The sequence below is a fragment of the Tinamus guttatus genome, unplaced genomic scaffold (genome assembly GCF_059628265.1).
Source record: "Tinamus guttatus ecotype Peru unplaced genomic scaffold, ASM5962826v1 Tinamus_guttatus_pri_ptg000022l, whole genome shotgun sequence".
Taxonomy (NCBI): Eukaryota; Metazoa; Chordata; class Aves; order Tinamiformes; family Tinamidae; genus Tinamus; species Tinamus guttatus.
Window position 1 is genome coordinate 634,183 of NW_028288556.1, and position 16,753 is coordinate 650,935.

The window sequence follows — 16,753 nt, forward strand, 5'->3', positions numbered from 1 at the left end:
AGACTTACCAGCATCACAACTATGACAGATGTTGTAAAGCAAGTGCATAATCAGATCCAAATCCACTTTTTCATCATCAAAACTGTGATGATAAGCTTTCAACAATTCTCTGTCCTCTGCACTGAGGTCACTACCACTTGTTTGGACTAGGGAACTTTCATCCAAATTTCCAAATTCCAGTGAAGCACTAAGATGTATAAATGCACAGGCCAAATTCAGATCAAGACTAACATGACTGGTATGACCAAATTTAGTAAGAAATATTTAAAAGATAGCAGCACAGCATTCCCACAATATTAGTACTGCACAGTGAGTTAAGAGCTAATTCAGCATATCATTCAACTTGAGTGGTTAGTATTAACTTTAATCATCAACAGTAAGCAACCCTGAGAGAACCAAAAGTATAAAAAACATTTCTTTTATTGCTTAAAGGGAAACTCCTAAAAAGAAACATGTATTTTCTAACTACTCTCCCGACATGGAAGTATAAGTGGGTATCTTATCAACAGGAACTACGCTACAAGAACTACAGTGGTGCAATTATTAACAGAGTTATCAAAAAACAATTCTTGAATGTTTTGATGGATGTCTTGCTCATCTGTTTCTTTCAATATGGTTACATCATGTATTGACAGTACATACACACATGAAACAAAACCATGCCCCACTATAGAACACAGATTTGCTCCATTTTAATTACAGAGCCTTAATTTGAGAACATTGTAGCACTTTCATTACATAATGGCTATTGTCACCACAGAAATAGGTGAAGTAAATATAATCACATCTTGCCTACATGTGGACATTTTTGTCAGGGAAGAAGATAAACAATTGACATAAGAGATGTTCAAAGCATTAGAACTGCAGTAGAACTACATCGCAGTTCTAATGTGTGCGTATATACACGCACAAATAGTACCAATGCCACCATAATCACAATGATACTGAATACAAAACAAACTGTTCAGTAATAACAATGTATTTTTAAAATATTCCTACACCCATAAATCTAGCTATTTAGATCAGATTTCAGGACCAACAAAACTGTTCTGATTAAAAGAAGAAGGCATAACAAAACATAAATTGAAATTCTCCATGTTATTCCTGCAGAGTAATTATTGCTTACCTGTAGGATTCCAAAAGGTCAATAACCTCCATCTGTCCAAAGTGCTTAGCCCAATCCAAAGCCATCCTGAAGGAGTTACACAGTGATCCTTATTATTTCTCTCCTCTAAACAGGCACATAAATACTAAATTATGCCAGTAGACGACTGATACAGTGCACTTTTTCCTATCAATTTCTGCATTGTGATTTTATCAGTACAGTCACTGCCGAACCTGAAAGATTCTATCTGCACACGCATAAAAGTGTAATAAGTAGCTACTGATTTTTAGGCAACTAAAACTCTCTACCAAGTAAGCATGCCCCTTCTATGTGGAAATACCTGCAAGTATGCAGGGAGAAAGAGCAAGGGATAAAAAATGTCAATTCCTTAAAAAGCAAACACCCACCAATGTCCAAAAGTCAGCCATGCCTTCGGCAGTACCCTTTCACTAGCACCCAGAAATCATCCTGAATAGTCACACCCTAGATGCTTTCTACACCAATGTGTATTTTGTTCGTCTCTGTCTTTGAACTCCATTCCAAGGTGGCTTCTTCTTTTTTTTTTTAAGCATATGACCAAATAGCAAAACTCCAGAATCGTAAGTCTTATCTTTCCATATTATCACTATTTACAGTAAATTCCATCTTTGTTTTTTCAAAATAAATAATTAATGGCCATAAAATCTGATGTACAGATATTTTTTACATGACAGAACATGTTTATAATTATACTACTGCAAAGGACCTTGCAATTGTAACATATTATTGTTTTCAGTCTTACTGAGGTTACTGTCTTATGGTAAAAGTGGCCTACTATTTTGGTTCTATTTCAGTGAATGCAGAAAGACTGTCATTTGTCATTTACTTACAGTGTGTAAAATAGGATTCACTGAAAATACAACTGTATATTCAAGACTGTTTAATTACGAATTTAATTGAGATTAGAGAAAAAAATGAAAAAACAAAAATTATAAATTGCTTAGCATATCAAAAATATATTACCACATAGAGTACTTGGATAAATTGGTAAATTAATTCATTCAGAAAGCAAAACAGAAATCTTTCATTTTTATAAGAAATATATATATATATATATTTTTTAGTTTAGCTGTTTTTTTTAATTTTTACCAGCCATTGGATGATTTGCAGTGGATATTTGCTCCCATACTGATCAGTTGCTCTACTTGACTCAAAAAGCCTCTTCCTGAAGCAATCATTAGCGTGGTCGCACTGGTTTCACTGTGCCTATAGTCAACTAACAGGTTCAAAGAAAACAGAGGGAAAACAAACGAACACACACACACAAAAAAAATCAAATAAAAACAACAACACACGTGCGCACACACACACACACACGTGTTATAATTTAAGCCAGCCAAAACAGAATTTCTTTACTCCATCCCACAGGCAATTTCTAAGATTTTAACATTGCTTTAAAAGCATACTATAACACACCTGTCGATACTTTAGAACAAGTCTGATAATGAATAACTACACAATTCTCTATTCCAAATCATCCTGTACAAGCAGTCTTTCCAGTTAGCATTAACAATCAAAAGTAACACAAAATTTGCAACTGGACATAAAGACCTGAATTTCTGTGGTTTCTTTGGCTATTTTTCCTCTCTTTTGTAGGATAAAATAAGCAGAGGGGACCTACCACTGACATTTTCAGTTAAAATGAGATGAAACACCTGAGCAAAGGCATCGGCATCTTTATGCAACCAGATGTCAGAAAGACAAGAATCCATTTCTTTTATTAGCCATGGTTCAAGACAATTTACATCTTTTTCAGTCTGAAGAGAAAAAACAGCATTGAAGGACAAATATTTTTTGGACAGTTCCTGTCTCTTAATATCATATTCAGGTACTCACAACAATAATTGTTATCAACTTTTATATACAACTGTTATCATCTAATAAATCATATCTGTCTGTGGAACAGTTAATTATAAAAAAGAAAAGAAACTAAGATTTCACAACCTGTTCAATCCCTAAAAACTCAATGGGAGTAATGTTTCTATAAACCAGTATTCAACTGTCTACTAATATAATGTTAATATAATTTTCTCCAACAAAAGGAAATGCTTACCAGTTGATTGAATACTGTGTCACCACCATCATCTAACAGATCATACTCTTCAGTCACACTTGGGGCAGGTCTTTGCCTCTGAGATTCTGGTTTGCTATTATTTTCTTGAGCAGAATACCACTCAGTAAGAGTGTTTTGCTGTTTTTCTTCTAAAATGCATATTTCCAGAAAAAAAAAAGTGATTTTAGTCATCCATTGCTTTCTATTACATTAGACTAAGCCAAAAGGCTTTTTTCTATTAAATCTTCAGTCCAGAATAGACCTAATAAAAATCTTCAGTGACTAAAAGGTTTCCACACTCCACCACTGCAAACCTCTGCTATAAGAACATATATATTTCCTAATTCTAAATTAGAAATACTTTTTTTTCTTTCAAATAATATATCTACTTAACCTAAAGACAACTTTTTTCTCCCTAGACAACTTTTTCTCCTTGTTGTAGACTACTGTCCACTATAGATTCATGTTTCTATTAAACACATTAATGTCTGAGAAACACAGTGAAAAGCGTTGCCACTAGGAATCATTTCTGGGCAATACCTAAAAAAAAAAGTCCTACCTCTGTAACAGCTGCAGTTGAATTTGCCTCCAAAAATCATCATATAATAGTTTCTACTTCTATGCCTTTCATATGGCCAAAGCACAAAATTATATTCCATGGTTCTCCATAATAATGAGCAAAAATGAAATATTTATCAAATAGAAGCAAAAAATATGCAAATATCAAAACCTAAACTATTTCAACAAGGTAAACACTGAGACCGTAAATACTTGCTTTCACCAGATCTCACCTCAACTAGCATTCTGTCTTTGGAATTTTACACACAGAATCACTGTATTAAATTGTTTAAAGAATTAGTGAGCCTCATTCTCTAGCCCTCTCCACCTCCCTAGCCCCAAAATGTATACCAACCTCGCTGTTTTTCCTTTTTATACTTAACCATCTCTTTATTTGTATATCCAGTGCTTCGTAAAATGTCCTCCAGAAACATCTCTTTAACTTCAAAAGGTCTTCCTTGTACTGAAAATAAATGATGCATACTGTATTAGATGTTGCCTGGGTTCATTGATCATCTTAACAAAAAAATGCAACTTTGTGGAAATGAGAATTCAGTTAAAATTAAAGTGGTCTAGTTTAAGGAATAACTATTATTTTCCTTGAAAAATCTTGTAAAAGCATCTCTATCAGGCATTTCTATTAACCTTACTGGACTGCAAAACCACTTAACATTTAAAAAGACAAATACCAGCTAAGTATACTGACTTCTGCTAACATCTTGATTCTACTGAAGTACTATGGGAAAAGATGCACATGACCCAGAGTTACGCTCTAGTATTCTATTAAAAAAAAAAAAAATTTTGTTTAAGCTAAAGGAAAAGAATTCACGCTTACCTCCCACTGTACAAATAACACTTGTTATAGATAAAACAGAAACAGCTTTTGTGCAAGATACAACAACAATAAAGATTTTTAATGAAAATAGTTTCTTGCAAGAGAAGTGTACGAGAAAATGCTAACTTTACATAATACATACTAACAAATGAGTCATTCCAAATAGCCTGCAATTCACCCAGATTTCTTTTCCAATATTGATTGCTTCTAGAGCTCCTTTATGGACATTAGGAGATTTGGCTTAGTAAGACTTATAAATCCTAGACAGGTATAATCAGATTTAAGAGCTGACAGAAATACTTACTGTGTATTATTGGACAACTCCCAAAATACCTAATAAAAAGATTTGCATCTAAAGCAGCACTAGAAAGAATTAGTTTTAAACCAGTCTGTTTTTGCAACACATCTCTCAGTTTTATTAACAAGAAATCACTGAATCTATCCCTCTCATGTACTTCATCCTACAAGAGAAAAAAAAAATCACAGATACAGGATTACAACTTTTCAGAAATATAAGCCTTTGAAACAAAACATGCATTTTGTTCGTATAGAATCATAGAATGCTTAGGGTTGGAAGGGACCTCTAGAGATCATCTAGTTCAAACCCCCCTGCACACGCAGGGTCACCTAGAGCATGTGGCACAGGACTGCATCCAAGTGGGTTTTGAAGATCTCCAGAGAAGGAGACTGGGTATTGCATATGTACCACTTTATTTAAATTCAGTGATATATACTTCTTAAAGATTGTATTTTAATACCCAGAGTCAAACTGTTTCAAAAAGTATCAAAAGAATATCAGAACAGACTGTACTGGTAAGGTACTAGCAACATATAGTTCGATTTCAGATGCTGAAGACTTCTCTGAAGGCATCTCATTTCCAAGACATGGACAAAAAACTGCAAATTCTTTAATGAACTTTCATTTCAGCACTGCTGGGCATTTAGAGAAACACAAGCTGCCCCACAATTATAGAAAAAGTCAGATTGCTTATATACATTGTCAGATGCAAGCCTGCCCCTCAGCAGGCATAACTGATGTTATCGGCTTTGTTGCTGCAATATTATTCTGTTTTATATTATGAACTTACAGAGTAGAGACTCACACACACGGTTTTTAGACTGAAAGTATAAAAATATTTCATGCATTCCTCTCCATTTCATTTTGGTACTTATGGAACTAAGATCGTGCAGTCTCCCTCAGTGGAGATCTTATATTGGTAAGGTGATAAACTGTTTCCACTGACTTCTCAGACTCCACAGTGGGAGTCTACATAATAAACTAACACCTTTAAGTAATTTACTGAAGATCAGATTACTACTTACTCTCTTGAAGACGTTTGTGTAAACACCAACTTTAAAATTAAGTACAAGATCCATAAGGTTCTGACACATTCACATTGAGCAGTATCTACAAAGTTCTCCCTAACACTCCTCTACCGACAGAGGACATCACAAACAACTAAGGGTACTATCCTCCACTACTGCATCACGATACCCCAAAATCAACTATCACAAACCTCAGGGAAACCAATAAAATAATTACAACAAAAGAAAAGAGAGAAAAAAAGTGTACCTTATAAGAGATACCAGATAAAAACAAACAGAAAAAACTTTTATTCCATTTCTGCCTAAACAAGAATACTTTAAATGCAGCAAAATAATAAAGACCACCCAAGATGTAAGTTGTTACAGTTATCCATATGTACCTGCTCCCCCTCACATGAAATACAAGATTCTTACCACAATAACATGTGTCACTGTTGATAGAGTGCTATCTCCTGCCATTAGTGTGCGAAGTAATACACCGTTAGTGCAAAATGTTAACAATGTCTTTGGAGAAACCCTATTAAATCAAAAAGATATTTTAGTCCTTTGTACCATTTAACCGTATAATGTAAGTACATGCTATCTCATGCTCTATTTATTAAAGATTAAGGAATTTAATAGCTGCTCACCAGGAGAAGGATTAGATTATAATTCTTTTACCAAAGAATTCAGGCTTACTATGTATTTTTAAAAGATTCCTACTCTGAGAGTTGCTGAAGAATCTTAGGACTTATGTTCCAAAACTTAATTGATTTCATTAACAAAGTCAGGTTCGCATTGGGGAAAAAAAAAAGAAAAATCTTGAGGAGACTGCTTTGCAAAAACCATGTTCCTGCTTTTGAACATATATTTCAAATGCAATATTTGCATATGCCTACAATTGACTGGAAAACACAAGATCAGTCTTCTTCATCTTTTTTTTCTTCAAGAATTTCAAAATCTGTAAAAGCTACTATTCTGGCACCTATAGCAGAGTTAGCTGTGCAACTCAAAACAAAAACTGTCACTACTTTCTCCAACAGTGACAGTAAAGTTCCTTCATATGGTGCTCTACAGGTCTCCTTTTAAAGGCACAAGAATTCATTAAGTTAATCATTCCCGCATTTCTTTCAAAGTTTGGAATTCTTTCCTCCTTTCAAATTATCGCACGAATATGAAGAATGTAATAAAGATGGAAATGCTTTATTTTTCCTCTCTCTACTCTCTACTCTTCCTCTCTAGAAGCCTCTTACAGAAACTCTCATTTCTACTTAACAGTTTTATACACCCCCACACTTCCCATTTTTTCCCATTTGCCTTTCCAAATATTACCAGGAATACTACCAATAAATACTAATTTCTTAGTATTCTTAGTAAGAGAAGAGCAGTTATCATACATAAATTTCTTACCTAATAAGTATTTTCCACACTACTCCTCTCTACTTTCACCTGATATTTACTGTGTTCTTCTTCAGCTATAGTAGTACTTTCATACCTTAATCATCCATCTCATTTGTAATTCATGTTTAGTACCTCTTTAAATCCCTTCATAGAGGGGTAAGCTTTTGTACACATATGTGGATTCTTTCATAGCTTCACTCAATTGTTCCACTGAGTTTGTCTTCTTTAGCTACTTACTATCTTCATCCACACAGGCATCATAACCAGCCACACCATTTGCTATCTTCTCACTCATCTCCATTCTGCTACCCATTCTTGAAAATCCCATCAACTACACAGTTGAAATGAATCACACAGTCAATGAATCCAGAAATCTCACTCAGTTTCAGACCTTCAGCCATTCCCATTCTGCTTTATTTAGGAAAATAATTCCTAATATTCAGAAAATATTCCTAAAATGATCTAGAAATCAGTTTTTATATCACTTCATGCTTAAAAAAATATCTAAGAGAAAGTTGAAACGTAAATTAAGTTTAACCCAAACTACATAGGTAGGTTATGTTCAACTTCATTGTTCACTTCATGGTTTCGGGTTTCTTTTCCTGCTAAATATCCTATTAATTCTCACAATATAGCTTTTCTTAGAGCATCCTGATCCTCCTACCTACCTCCTTGTAGAACTAGAACCTATGCATTGTGAAAAAAGGGGGGGGGAGCAGAAAAGGAGGAAAAAGTAGGTTTGATTTGCAAGTAATATAAGAATTTGCCTTCCCACACCACCAAAAAGATAAACTGAGTGCAATTCATTTTTATAAGACAATCTACTACATGGAACTGCAAGCCTGCAAGAGAAAAACTGTTTTATACGTTAAAATATTTCATTACCTGATATGACATGTCCTATACTTTACAAACAAGGATGATTTTTTTTCCTTTGAGCCTTTACTAGGCTATGTCCCCAAAACACTGTACTTTAAAATGCTTACAAGATACCTACACAAGATAACTGGCTAAGAAATGTTGTTACTACCTGCTTTCCAATCGGATCTGATAACCAATTGTCTGGCCGATCTTTTCTCTTCTTTCTGCTGCCACTCTTTCAGCCACAGCAATAGCTGCTAAGCGTCTAGGTTGAGTGCAAAATATACGACACGGAATTCCATTCTTGTAGCAGTCGTCAAGAAGGAACTGAGGAATCTATAATAAAAATCTGGATTTATTTTTCAGTGTAATACAGCTGTAGGCTTCTACCATGCACAGATTGCAAAAGATTCACCATGTCAAGTGTACTTGAAGGGATAAAAAGCAAAATTAAATTAGATTAATTAGATTAAATTGTTAGAAATTTCTTATGTTTTCCCTCAGAAAAAGAAGGTAAAGCTCTTCCCTCCTATTTCAGAGAAATCCTTACAAAAACATATTGCAAAACAAACTGGAAGACCTAAACAAAATGCTATATTCATTTAAGTATTTTAAATTCCTTTAACGGAAAACTGTATTGTAAAATCATTTACAGAACCATTTACTTTTTCAGTAAGTACCAGCTAGCTAAGTAATTCAAAGGCAAGAAAGTGAGTTCTATCAAATCCCAAGATTTCCTACTATAGGGGGAATAAATCCTCTATTACAGAAATTGTATTACTTTTCAATACAAAGTTTTATCTTTTTAAATTTCATTAAAGTAACATACTTGAGTAGTCTTTCCTGATCCAGTCTCTCCTACAACCAGAACAACTCTATTTTCTTTAATTATTTTGACAATTTCTTCTTGTTTTTCAAAAACCGGTAGCGATCGCCTGAAGGAATCAAACTCTGATTCCCCTCTTTTCACTGGAACCTGAGGGATACCGTTGTTAAGTCGCCCACTGGTCTTGCTCATTTCTCTGTTTTCTGAAATGAGAAGTTAACAATTCATGCAAAGAGAGAGATACAAAAGTCACTATTACTGAATAATCTGAAAGCAAAATAGACATTCCTGACTCCATATCCCTATGAACAAAATGATACACCCAATTCACATTCAAAGAACATAATCAGAGCAAGGTATCTTGTTACTGTCCTCGAAATGAATATTTTTGAGAGGAGTTATTACTTTTAGAGCTATTTTGAGAAAAATACTTTTTCAAGACATTGCTCAGGAATTCAAAAACATTTATTACGTACCAAAAGCTAACAGAAACAAAACCTGAGAAAAGTGGGTTGGCATGTTTTCTTCACCTTCATATCACTTTTACACATCTACACTTTCCCTGTTTGCACAGGAACAGGTAGTCCATAGTTGAATAAACACATTTTAATTTATTCCAAACGGACAATACGTCTTCTCATTAAAAAAAAAAAAATACTGTAATTCATATTTCTCCCTTCGCATTCTCTCTTAGCTTCATTACCTCCATTTGGTCTATATTATATAGTATGATGCTCTGGTCAAAATGACTTACCTTAAATAATACATAGTAATTCTGCAGAATCTATACCTCTAGACCCACAATGTGCACCATCAGATATTAGAAATTAATTCATAAGTGTTCAAAAAAACCTGAAAATCTTCATAACTTGAGATTACTTCAATGTTAGTAAATACTATCCTAAAATCAAATTCAATTATATATTTGAGACTATTTCAAATCTGGTGTTAGTGTATACTATCCTAAAATTGAATTCAATTATGTATAATGAAATTAACAGCTTAGAATACAAGAAGCATTGTCTTGCCAAAAATTATGCAGAATAATAGTTTACAAGGACCAAAAATACAAGAGAATTAAAGGTATTAAATTTACACCTTCCCTTTATAAACAGCTGCTGTTAAGTACTTTTATTATCATTTCCCTCTACTTATTAAACAATCTGTTAACCTATTAATGTACCACCCAATGAAGATTAATAAAAGCACTTAAAAGCACGATCCATAAGAAATCTGATGGATCCCTGTGAAACAAAGGCTATCTATGAAACAAAGCATACCAATGGAAGTATTTTATGTACACTACACCTAGCTTCGTACCTGAGAATAGTATGCAAGTCTTACACACATAGAGTGCTATAGCAATAACCTTGTTTAAAATATCATTCTGTGTTAAAAAAACGAAGTAACAACAACAACCACCGATATACCGAAAGGTGTCTTCCAATAAAACCTTTTATATTGTGGAGATCCAGTCTAGATAAGTTTTTTGTTTGAGATCAGGTCATTACAAAACAACAATACAAAAATAAAGTTTCATCAAGTACCTAAATTCCTGTGAGCAGCAGAAAAAAACTCAGACTCATTTCCTAATAAACGTGCTCTTACACAGGCATTCTGAGAAGTTCTCACCTCACTTCCACCTCAGAACTTGTAGGAATTAATGTCTTTAAGAAATGTACTTTTCCAGCCAAATTTGTTTGGAACTGGCCAAATGATCCAGAAGAAAATTGACAGAAAGAGAGACTATCAGAGTGTGAGGGACACAATTGCTTCAATTATACTTCCTCAGGAAAACTTGTTTACAAAAATCCTTCTCTAAGAATTAAAGGTCAGCTGAATTAACTATTTGGTTTGGGGCGCTTTTCCATTTGGGATAAGAAGGAAAATAGAAAGAAAAGTTTTGTTTTGTAGTTTGTGTGTTTTTTTGTTTTGTTTGCCTTTTAAACAGTGTTAATTTGCAAGTCCATATCTGAATACACACTGAATATACCTGCTTCAACAGCAAATGCATTTCCTCGCTCAGTCTTTGGTAGAAGTTCTGTCCGTTCTTTATTTGTGACAGGAAATCTCTGAATTAAGTTCCGCACAGCATGTTTTGTATTAGGAGTCAAACAGCAAGACATTACTGCATGTGCTGGTTCTGAACCATCTTTCTTCCTTACCGTCAGGTAGCGATTTGCTCCTTTCCTAACAGGAAAAAAAAGAATGTATATAATGAATAAGTAACCTATTTACCTCTTTGTAATGATACGTGGCAAAAATTCTTTCTTGACTACTTCCACGTTATTTTCAAATAAAAAGCCTATCTAGAAACTTCCAAACACAATGCACTAAAACACCTACCAAAACCACACATTATTAACATGAAATAGTGCAGCAAAAAAACACTGGTGCCTCTGGTATCTAAATCCAGTATTTAGAGTCAGGCCTCCATAATATAACATTGGTCAATTGTCCTTCTTTTTAAAGGGCTATCATCGCATCTGTTTCCCAAAAGGCAGTAGAAACCTCCATCAATGTATTAACCAATAGCGACACAACACCCAATGATTTTGAGACAAATTTAAGAAACTTAAAGGTTATTGCTTATTCATTCCAAAACTGAACTCTGATATTGAATTGTAAAGAATTGTTGAAAAGCTGTCTTAAACCTAACCATTTTGTGCCTAGGCTACAATAACCTATCAATACAGTTTGAACACGACCTGCTAGGACTACAGCATAAGACCACACAAAGACCCAAATACCCTGCCTCAGACAGGGCTTAAGAATATGCACTGGTGGTGAAGTGCTGTACACAGCTGTTTTCTAAATAACGGCTTGTGTTTATCTCATTCCAATACAGGAGTTAATTTCAGAATTATAAAAATATTGAAGTTGAAACAGTGATCAAAAAAGCACATCTAGTTGTCAGAACAGGAAAAAAAAAAGAACCTCTGTTCCTCTGAGTACGCTCCTAGCTTTCAGCAGTTTGCATTTCAGCAGCTTCTGGCATGGAACTTTTTCTACACTAACTCAATGTTGAAAGAAAATCATACTAGCTATGACAACTTCACAGTAAGTTTTCTCTAAATATTTAATATATGCTTGGTCAAATCATACTGCCCTATGATTCCCAAGCGTTTCTGTTATTTATTCACTCTGTGCAATAAATATAGGCACAATAATAAATGCTAAGATTAAAATTATACTGTCAAGAGACATAATTATGAAAATAATGATCAATCATGATCAAGCTTTTAAGATGCCCTGGTAATCATTTCAAATGTTAAGATGGTTATTGAAGAAATTGGAAGGGATTAAATCCAAGTAGAATACATTGAAGTTTAAAGAAACAAATTTCCTTTGATGTGCAATGTTCTCTTATTACAAAAAAAAAAATAAAGTTTATATTTTCCTAGGTGAACATTCTCTTTTTCTGACCTACTTAAACTTCAGTTCAACTGTTTTCTGAAATTCCTGTCCCCCAAACACTCTGGATAATGGAAAAGATCTGCAAACAACGTATGACAGAATCTCCTAGGAAGATGTTAACTAGCTCTACAAACAAAAGAATTCAAACAGACTTTAGCAGCTGTATTTCAGCACAGGTACCACACAACCCAGGAATGTTTTGGCTGACCACATGGGTTTTTCTGACACTGCTTTCCAACTCCTTGTTCCCAAAATATGATACAAAGATACAAAAGGTCAGCAAAACTTAGGAGTTCAGGGATTCACACAAAATCAGCCATAACACTCCTGACAGTGGAACCAATAAGGAAGAACATAGCTTTACCTGAACATACGAATAAGCTCCTCTGAAACCTAGATAAACATCGAGAATGAGAACTGCTGAATAGTGCTTGCCGACTGAATGTTGACAGCTAAGTAGCTGATCAAAGAATTATCATTTTCCACTACCTCCACAAGAATCATGAAATTTCACCAACAGTGAAGAACAGCAAATGCTGCTACAGCTATTCAACAGAGCAGAGAAGTTTGACATGGTACTCCATCTGTCTAGGTTTTTCCCTTTTTTTAAAAAAAAAAAAAAAAAAAACTCTTCCATTCTTCTTAGTCTGTTACCTCTCAAGTAAAACATATTCTCAAATTTTATTGAAGCCCATGAGTAATAAATATTGATTTTTTTTTTTCAGAAAAATCAGAGGGGGCCATGAGAAAGAAACATCATAACATGCATATGAAGCCTTTTTTCCCCACACTTCTCAACAGAAGCATGGTTTTGGAAGTGCTATTCTACATGCCATTTTACTCTGTTGAGTTCCCAGATACTATGTAAAAACCTTCGGCATAAAGTAATGCAGTTGAAGCACAACTGAACTCAGTGATGAACTTTTGTTTAATCAAACACATGAAAAGGGTAAGGCTACTATCTCTAACTAAAGATGCCACAAGTTTATTTAGCTATATCTAGAACAAAGCTAGAGAAGCTTACTTTGTTGTTTCCTTTTATCACTTTTATCCTACAATAATTGCCTACAAACATACAAGATATGTTGGAAATATATGTCATTTCAAGCTAGCAATGAAGTTTCATACATTTACAGTTAGTAATGAGGTTTCATATATTTACTCTAAAATGAAATCAGAGTACAACTTACCCTTTACTTTTAGAAATCAGACCAAGAGACTGACTGAGGCGGTGAATAAAAGCTCTTTCAGTACTAGTCAAAGAAGAAGGAAACTCCATTTCTAGAAATAAGACCAAAAAAAGAAAAAAACAAAAGTGACGACACAAAGTGCAGTATTCTTACCACCTACTGGCATGGATGTCATGAGTTTTTCAGTCCCTAAACCTGTATTTCCCTGGGAAGGGCACTAAATTCCATACATGTGACTGTAAAGCGATGGCAGTAGTGCACCCTCATAACTCGTATGGAGGGAGCTTTGTGCAGGTGCGGTGCTATTTGGACGAAGAGGATGTGACAAATGGCTTTCCCAGTGGCCTAAACGCCGCGTCCCCCAATCCGGCCCCGCTCTTCCCCCTTCCCGGCTCACCCGGGCGCTCACCCCGCGCACTAGGGCCAGCTCCCGCCTGAGGCGGCTCTTCCGCGCCCGCGGGGCAGTCGCACCTGTGGGCCGCGCAGACCCCCTCCCTAACGGCCGCCGCTCCCTCCCTAACGGCCGTCCCCGCCTAACAGCCGCCGCTCCTCCCCACGGGGCACCCCGGCGGCCGGGCCGCCGCGCACCTTTCTGGTCGCCGTAGCGGAACCGCTCCAGGGCGATGTTCACGGCGATCTTCACCTCCTCGTCGATGCGGATATCCTTGAGACCCTTTGCGCGGCCGCGGCCCGCGGCGGAGGCTGCCGCGGCAGCGGTGGCGGAGCCGCCCGCGCCGCCGCCGCTGCTCCCGGAGCCACCGCCGGGCTGCCGCGGGGAGACGCTGCTGGGCCGGGACATGGCTGCGAGAGCAGAGCGGAGGGACGGGAAGGCAGGGCGAGTGTCGGAGCGCAACGCTCGAGCTCCCCTGGGTGCCTCGGGCGCCGCTGACGCGCGGCCCAGCCGGGAAGCGGCGACAGCCGCCGCGGACGGGGCGGGCGGCGCCGCGACGTGCGCGCATGCGCGGAACAGCCCCGGCTCCTGAACACCCTCCCCTCCCTCCCGCCCCAGGCTCCCGCCGGGCGCAGGCCCCGCCCGCCCAGGGGCGGAGCCGGCCCGGGGCGCGCGCTCCGGCCGTTGGGGCGCGCGCTCCGGCCGTTGGGGCGCGCGGCCGGGCTGGCTGATCTTTCTCTTCGCGCTTCCCCTTAGATCCCGCAGGCAAAAGGAGCGAGCGGCCGGTGCCCGGACGTGGTGCAGGAGGAGCCCGCGCGCCGCCCTCCCGGAACTGCGCAGTTTTCCAGGAAACTTAGGATGGCTGCGGAGAGCAGGTGCCCGGCAAAGTGCAGATGGGTGAGACCAGTGCAGCCCTCAGTATCCTAGTTGTGAAATACTGTGCAATATACATTTTTACCACTTGCTTGGCACTGAGTGGTTCACTGGTGTCCTTAGAGAATTCCTTAAGTCAGCAAATGATTGTTTGGGCGGAGGCATCATCTTTTCTGCCGTTTCTTTAGACTGCAGGCTGAAAATGTGAAAAATAAACTCAAATCCTGCCCCAGGATGCACAGCTTGTGCCTCTGTATAATGAATCATCATCTAGTCCTTGACCACACTTTGAAATTTTGAGCATGCTTTGACCAAAAAGCAAACTGATCCTCAAGTGTGACCGTTAGTGGAGAACTGAGTGAGTGACAGACAAACGCTACGGTGTCTGATGTCGCTGCCTGAAAAATAGGAATTTGACCCAAGTTGCCCACTTAAGTATAAATTTGCTCTGAGAAGTGACATTACAGTTCAAGTTGCTTGATCATAGAGTTATTTAAATCTCACTTTTTAAACTGATGTCTTCCACACCTTCAACAGAAGCTTCTGATGTTATTTAGCTTCAGGTATTTCTGTGATAGTAGGGTAAGCACATTTTTAAGCACACCACACTAATGAATTAGATTTCATAACATGACAAGGATTTCTTTTCCGTACTGTTGATGGTAATAAGCGAGAGATGATAACTGTCTTGAAAAAGTCACATTGGAAATCTGTGATTATGAACCAAGATCTGTTACCAATTTCTGTCTTAATAGCATGATCTTGCCTTCCTACAATAAATGAATATCATTCTGCAAAATGGTTCTGCAGTCCCTAATCTGACTTCAGCTTTGCAATCCTGTGTATACAGCAGTTTATAAACATAATTCTTCGCTGTTAAATTCATATGTAAAGCTAAGAGCACGATGGGGCACAACTACATCCTTAATAACAGATATTCTGCTACATTCCTTTGTTCTTCTGTGTTGACTATCTAAAGCTATTAAATCTGAAAAAGCAGGAAAATATTATTTTAGTAATTTAAAAAGCGCACAGAGCACACTCAAAACACACACAGAAAATTTATATGCTGAATAAAGGAACCATTTTTATGTGGTCTCTCCTGAAAAAAAAAGTTGCAGTTTAAGGAGTGTGGCCTGAGTTCATATCTAATGTAATCCCATTGGTAGCATTACACCAGGGGTTAATTTGTCTCCAGGAATTTAAGACAGGAACTCATAAAATATAAGTGAAATAAGGGGAAGCTTGACTCACTAAACTAATAATGTTTAAATTTCACACATTGTAAAGATGCATGGGGCGCTGGCACATAAAACATGATAGTTCGTTACTGATTTTTCACTATAAATATGCTTTAAAAATCCTCAAACGGCCCATAAATTATCCTTCCAAAATTGCTGATATAAATTGGAGTAAGCATTTATGTAAAAAATCTACTGAACATGGAGTAGTTACATACTACATGAAGCAGAAGGCAGGTTTTCTTAATGAGTAGTTGTTATCCTTATATTAAATGCCACAGCAAGTGCCTGGTCCTGCTAACTACTCGATTACAATCTGTATGGAGGGTACAAAAACAGAAGTTTGCTGTAACGTAAGACCATGTGTAAAGCCGCAGTTGTACAAACTGGCCTCCTGGTTTTGAACACCTGTGAATATACTTGCAAAAAGTCACTAAGGGTGATTCTGGACCACCTCTGAGGCTGCCGGCCAGCCCAGGCTCGCCTGCATGCAGGCAGCAAACCTGGGAAGGACAGGCAGCTGCACACACTGAGCAGTACCTGGGATCCAAATGTGCCATGTTATTGTGCCATAGGACATGCCACCACAGCCTGCCTGACAGGCCAGAAGAGAGAAGTTGGTGCTTGCTGATGCATTTTCACAGCCACCTAAATTTTC

At 37.2% G+C, this 16,753-nt stretch overlaps 1 protein-coding gene across 1 annotated transcript in view; it reads right to left on the reverse strand.

Annotated features, from left to right (window-relative positions):
- Positions 1 to 14,389, reverse strand: part of YTHDC2 (YTH N6-methyladenosine RNA binding protein C2) — a 29,238-nt gene extending 14,849 nt beyond the window's left edge. Inside the window, exons 1-13 of the mRNA XM_088524591.1 lie at positions 14,179 to 14,389; positions 13,591 to 13,681; positions 10,977 to 11,173; positions 8,987 to 9,186; positions 8,327 to 8,493; positions 6,331 to 6,433; positions 4,895 to 5,051; positions 4,111 to 4,218; positions 3,198 to 3,346; positions 2,766 to 2,901; positions 2,234 to 2,360; positions 1,127 to 1,192; positions 9 to 187 (exon numbers count right to left, since the gene is read on the reverse strand). Of these exons, the coding sequence (XP_088380717.1) occupies positions 9 to 187; positions 1,127 to 1,192; positions 2,234 to 2,360; positions 2,766 to 2,901; positions 3,198 to 3,346; positions 4,111 to 4,218; positions 4,895 to 5,051; positions 6,331 to 6,433; positions 8,327 to 8,493; positions 8,987 to 9,186; positions 10,977 to 11,173; positions 13,591 to 13,681; positions 14,179 to 14,389 (1,891 nt within the window). The remainder of the gene's footprint in view (positions 1 to 8; positions 188 to 1,126; positions 1,193 to 2,233; positions 2,361 to 2,765; positions 2,902 to 3,197; positions 3,347 to 4,110; positions 4,219 to 4,894; positions 5,052 to 6,330; positions 6,434 to 8,326; positions 8,494 to 8,986; positions 9,187 to 10,976; positions 11,174 to 13,590; positions 13,682 to 14,178) is intronic.
- Between the last annotated feature and the right edge of the window lie 2,364 nt (positions 14,390 to 16,753).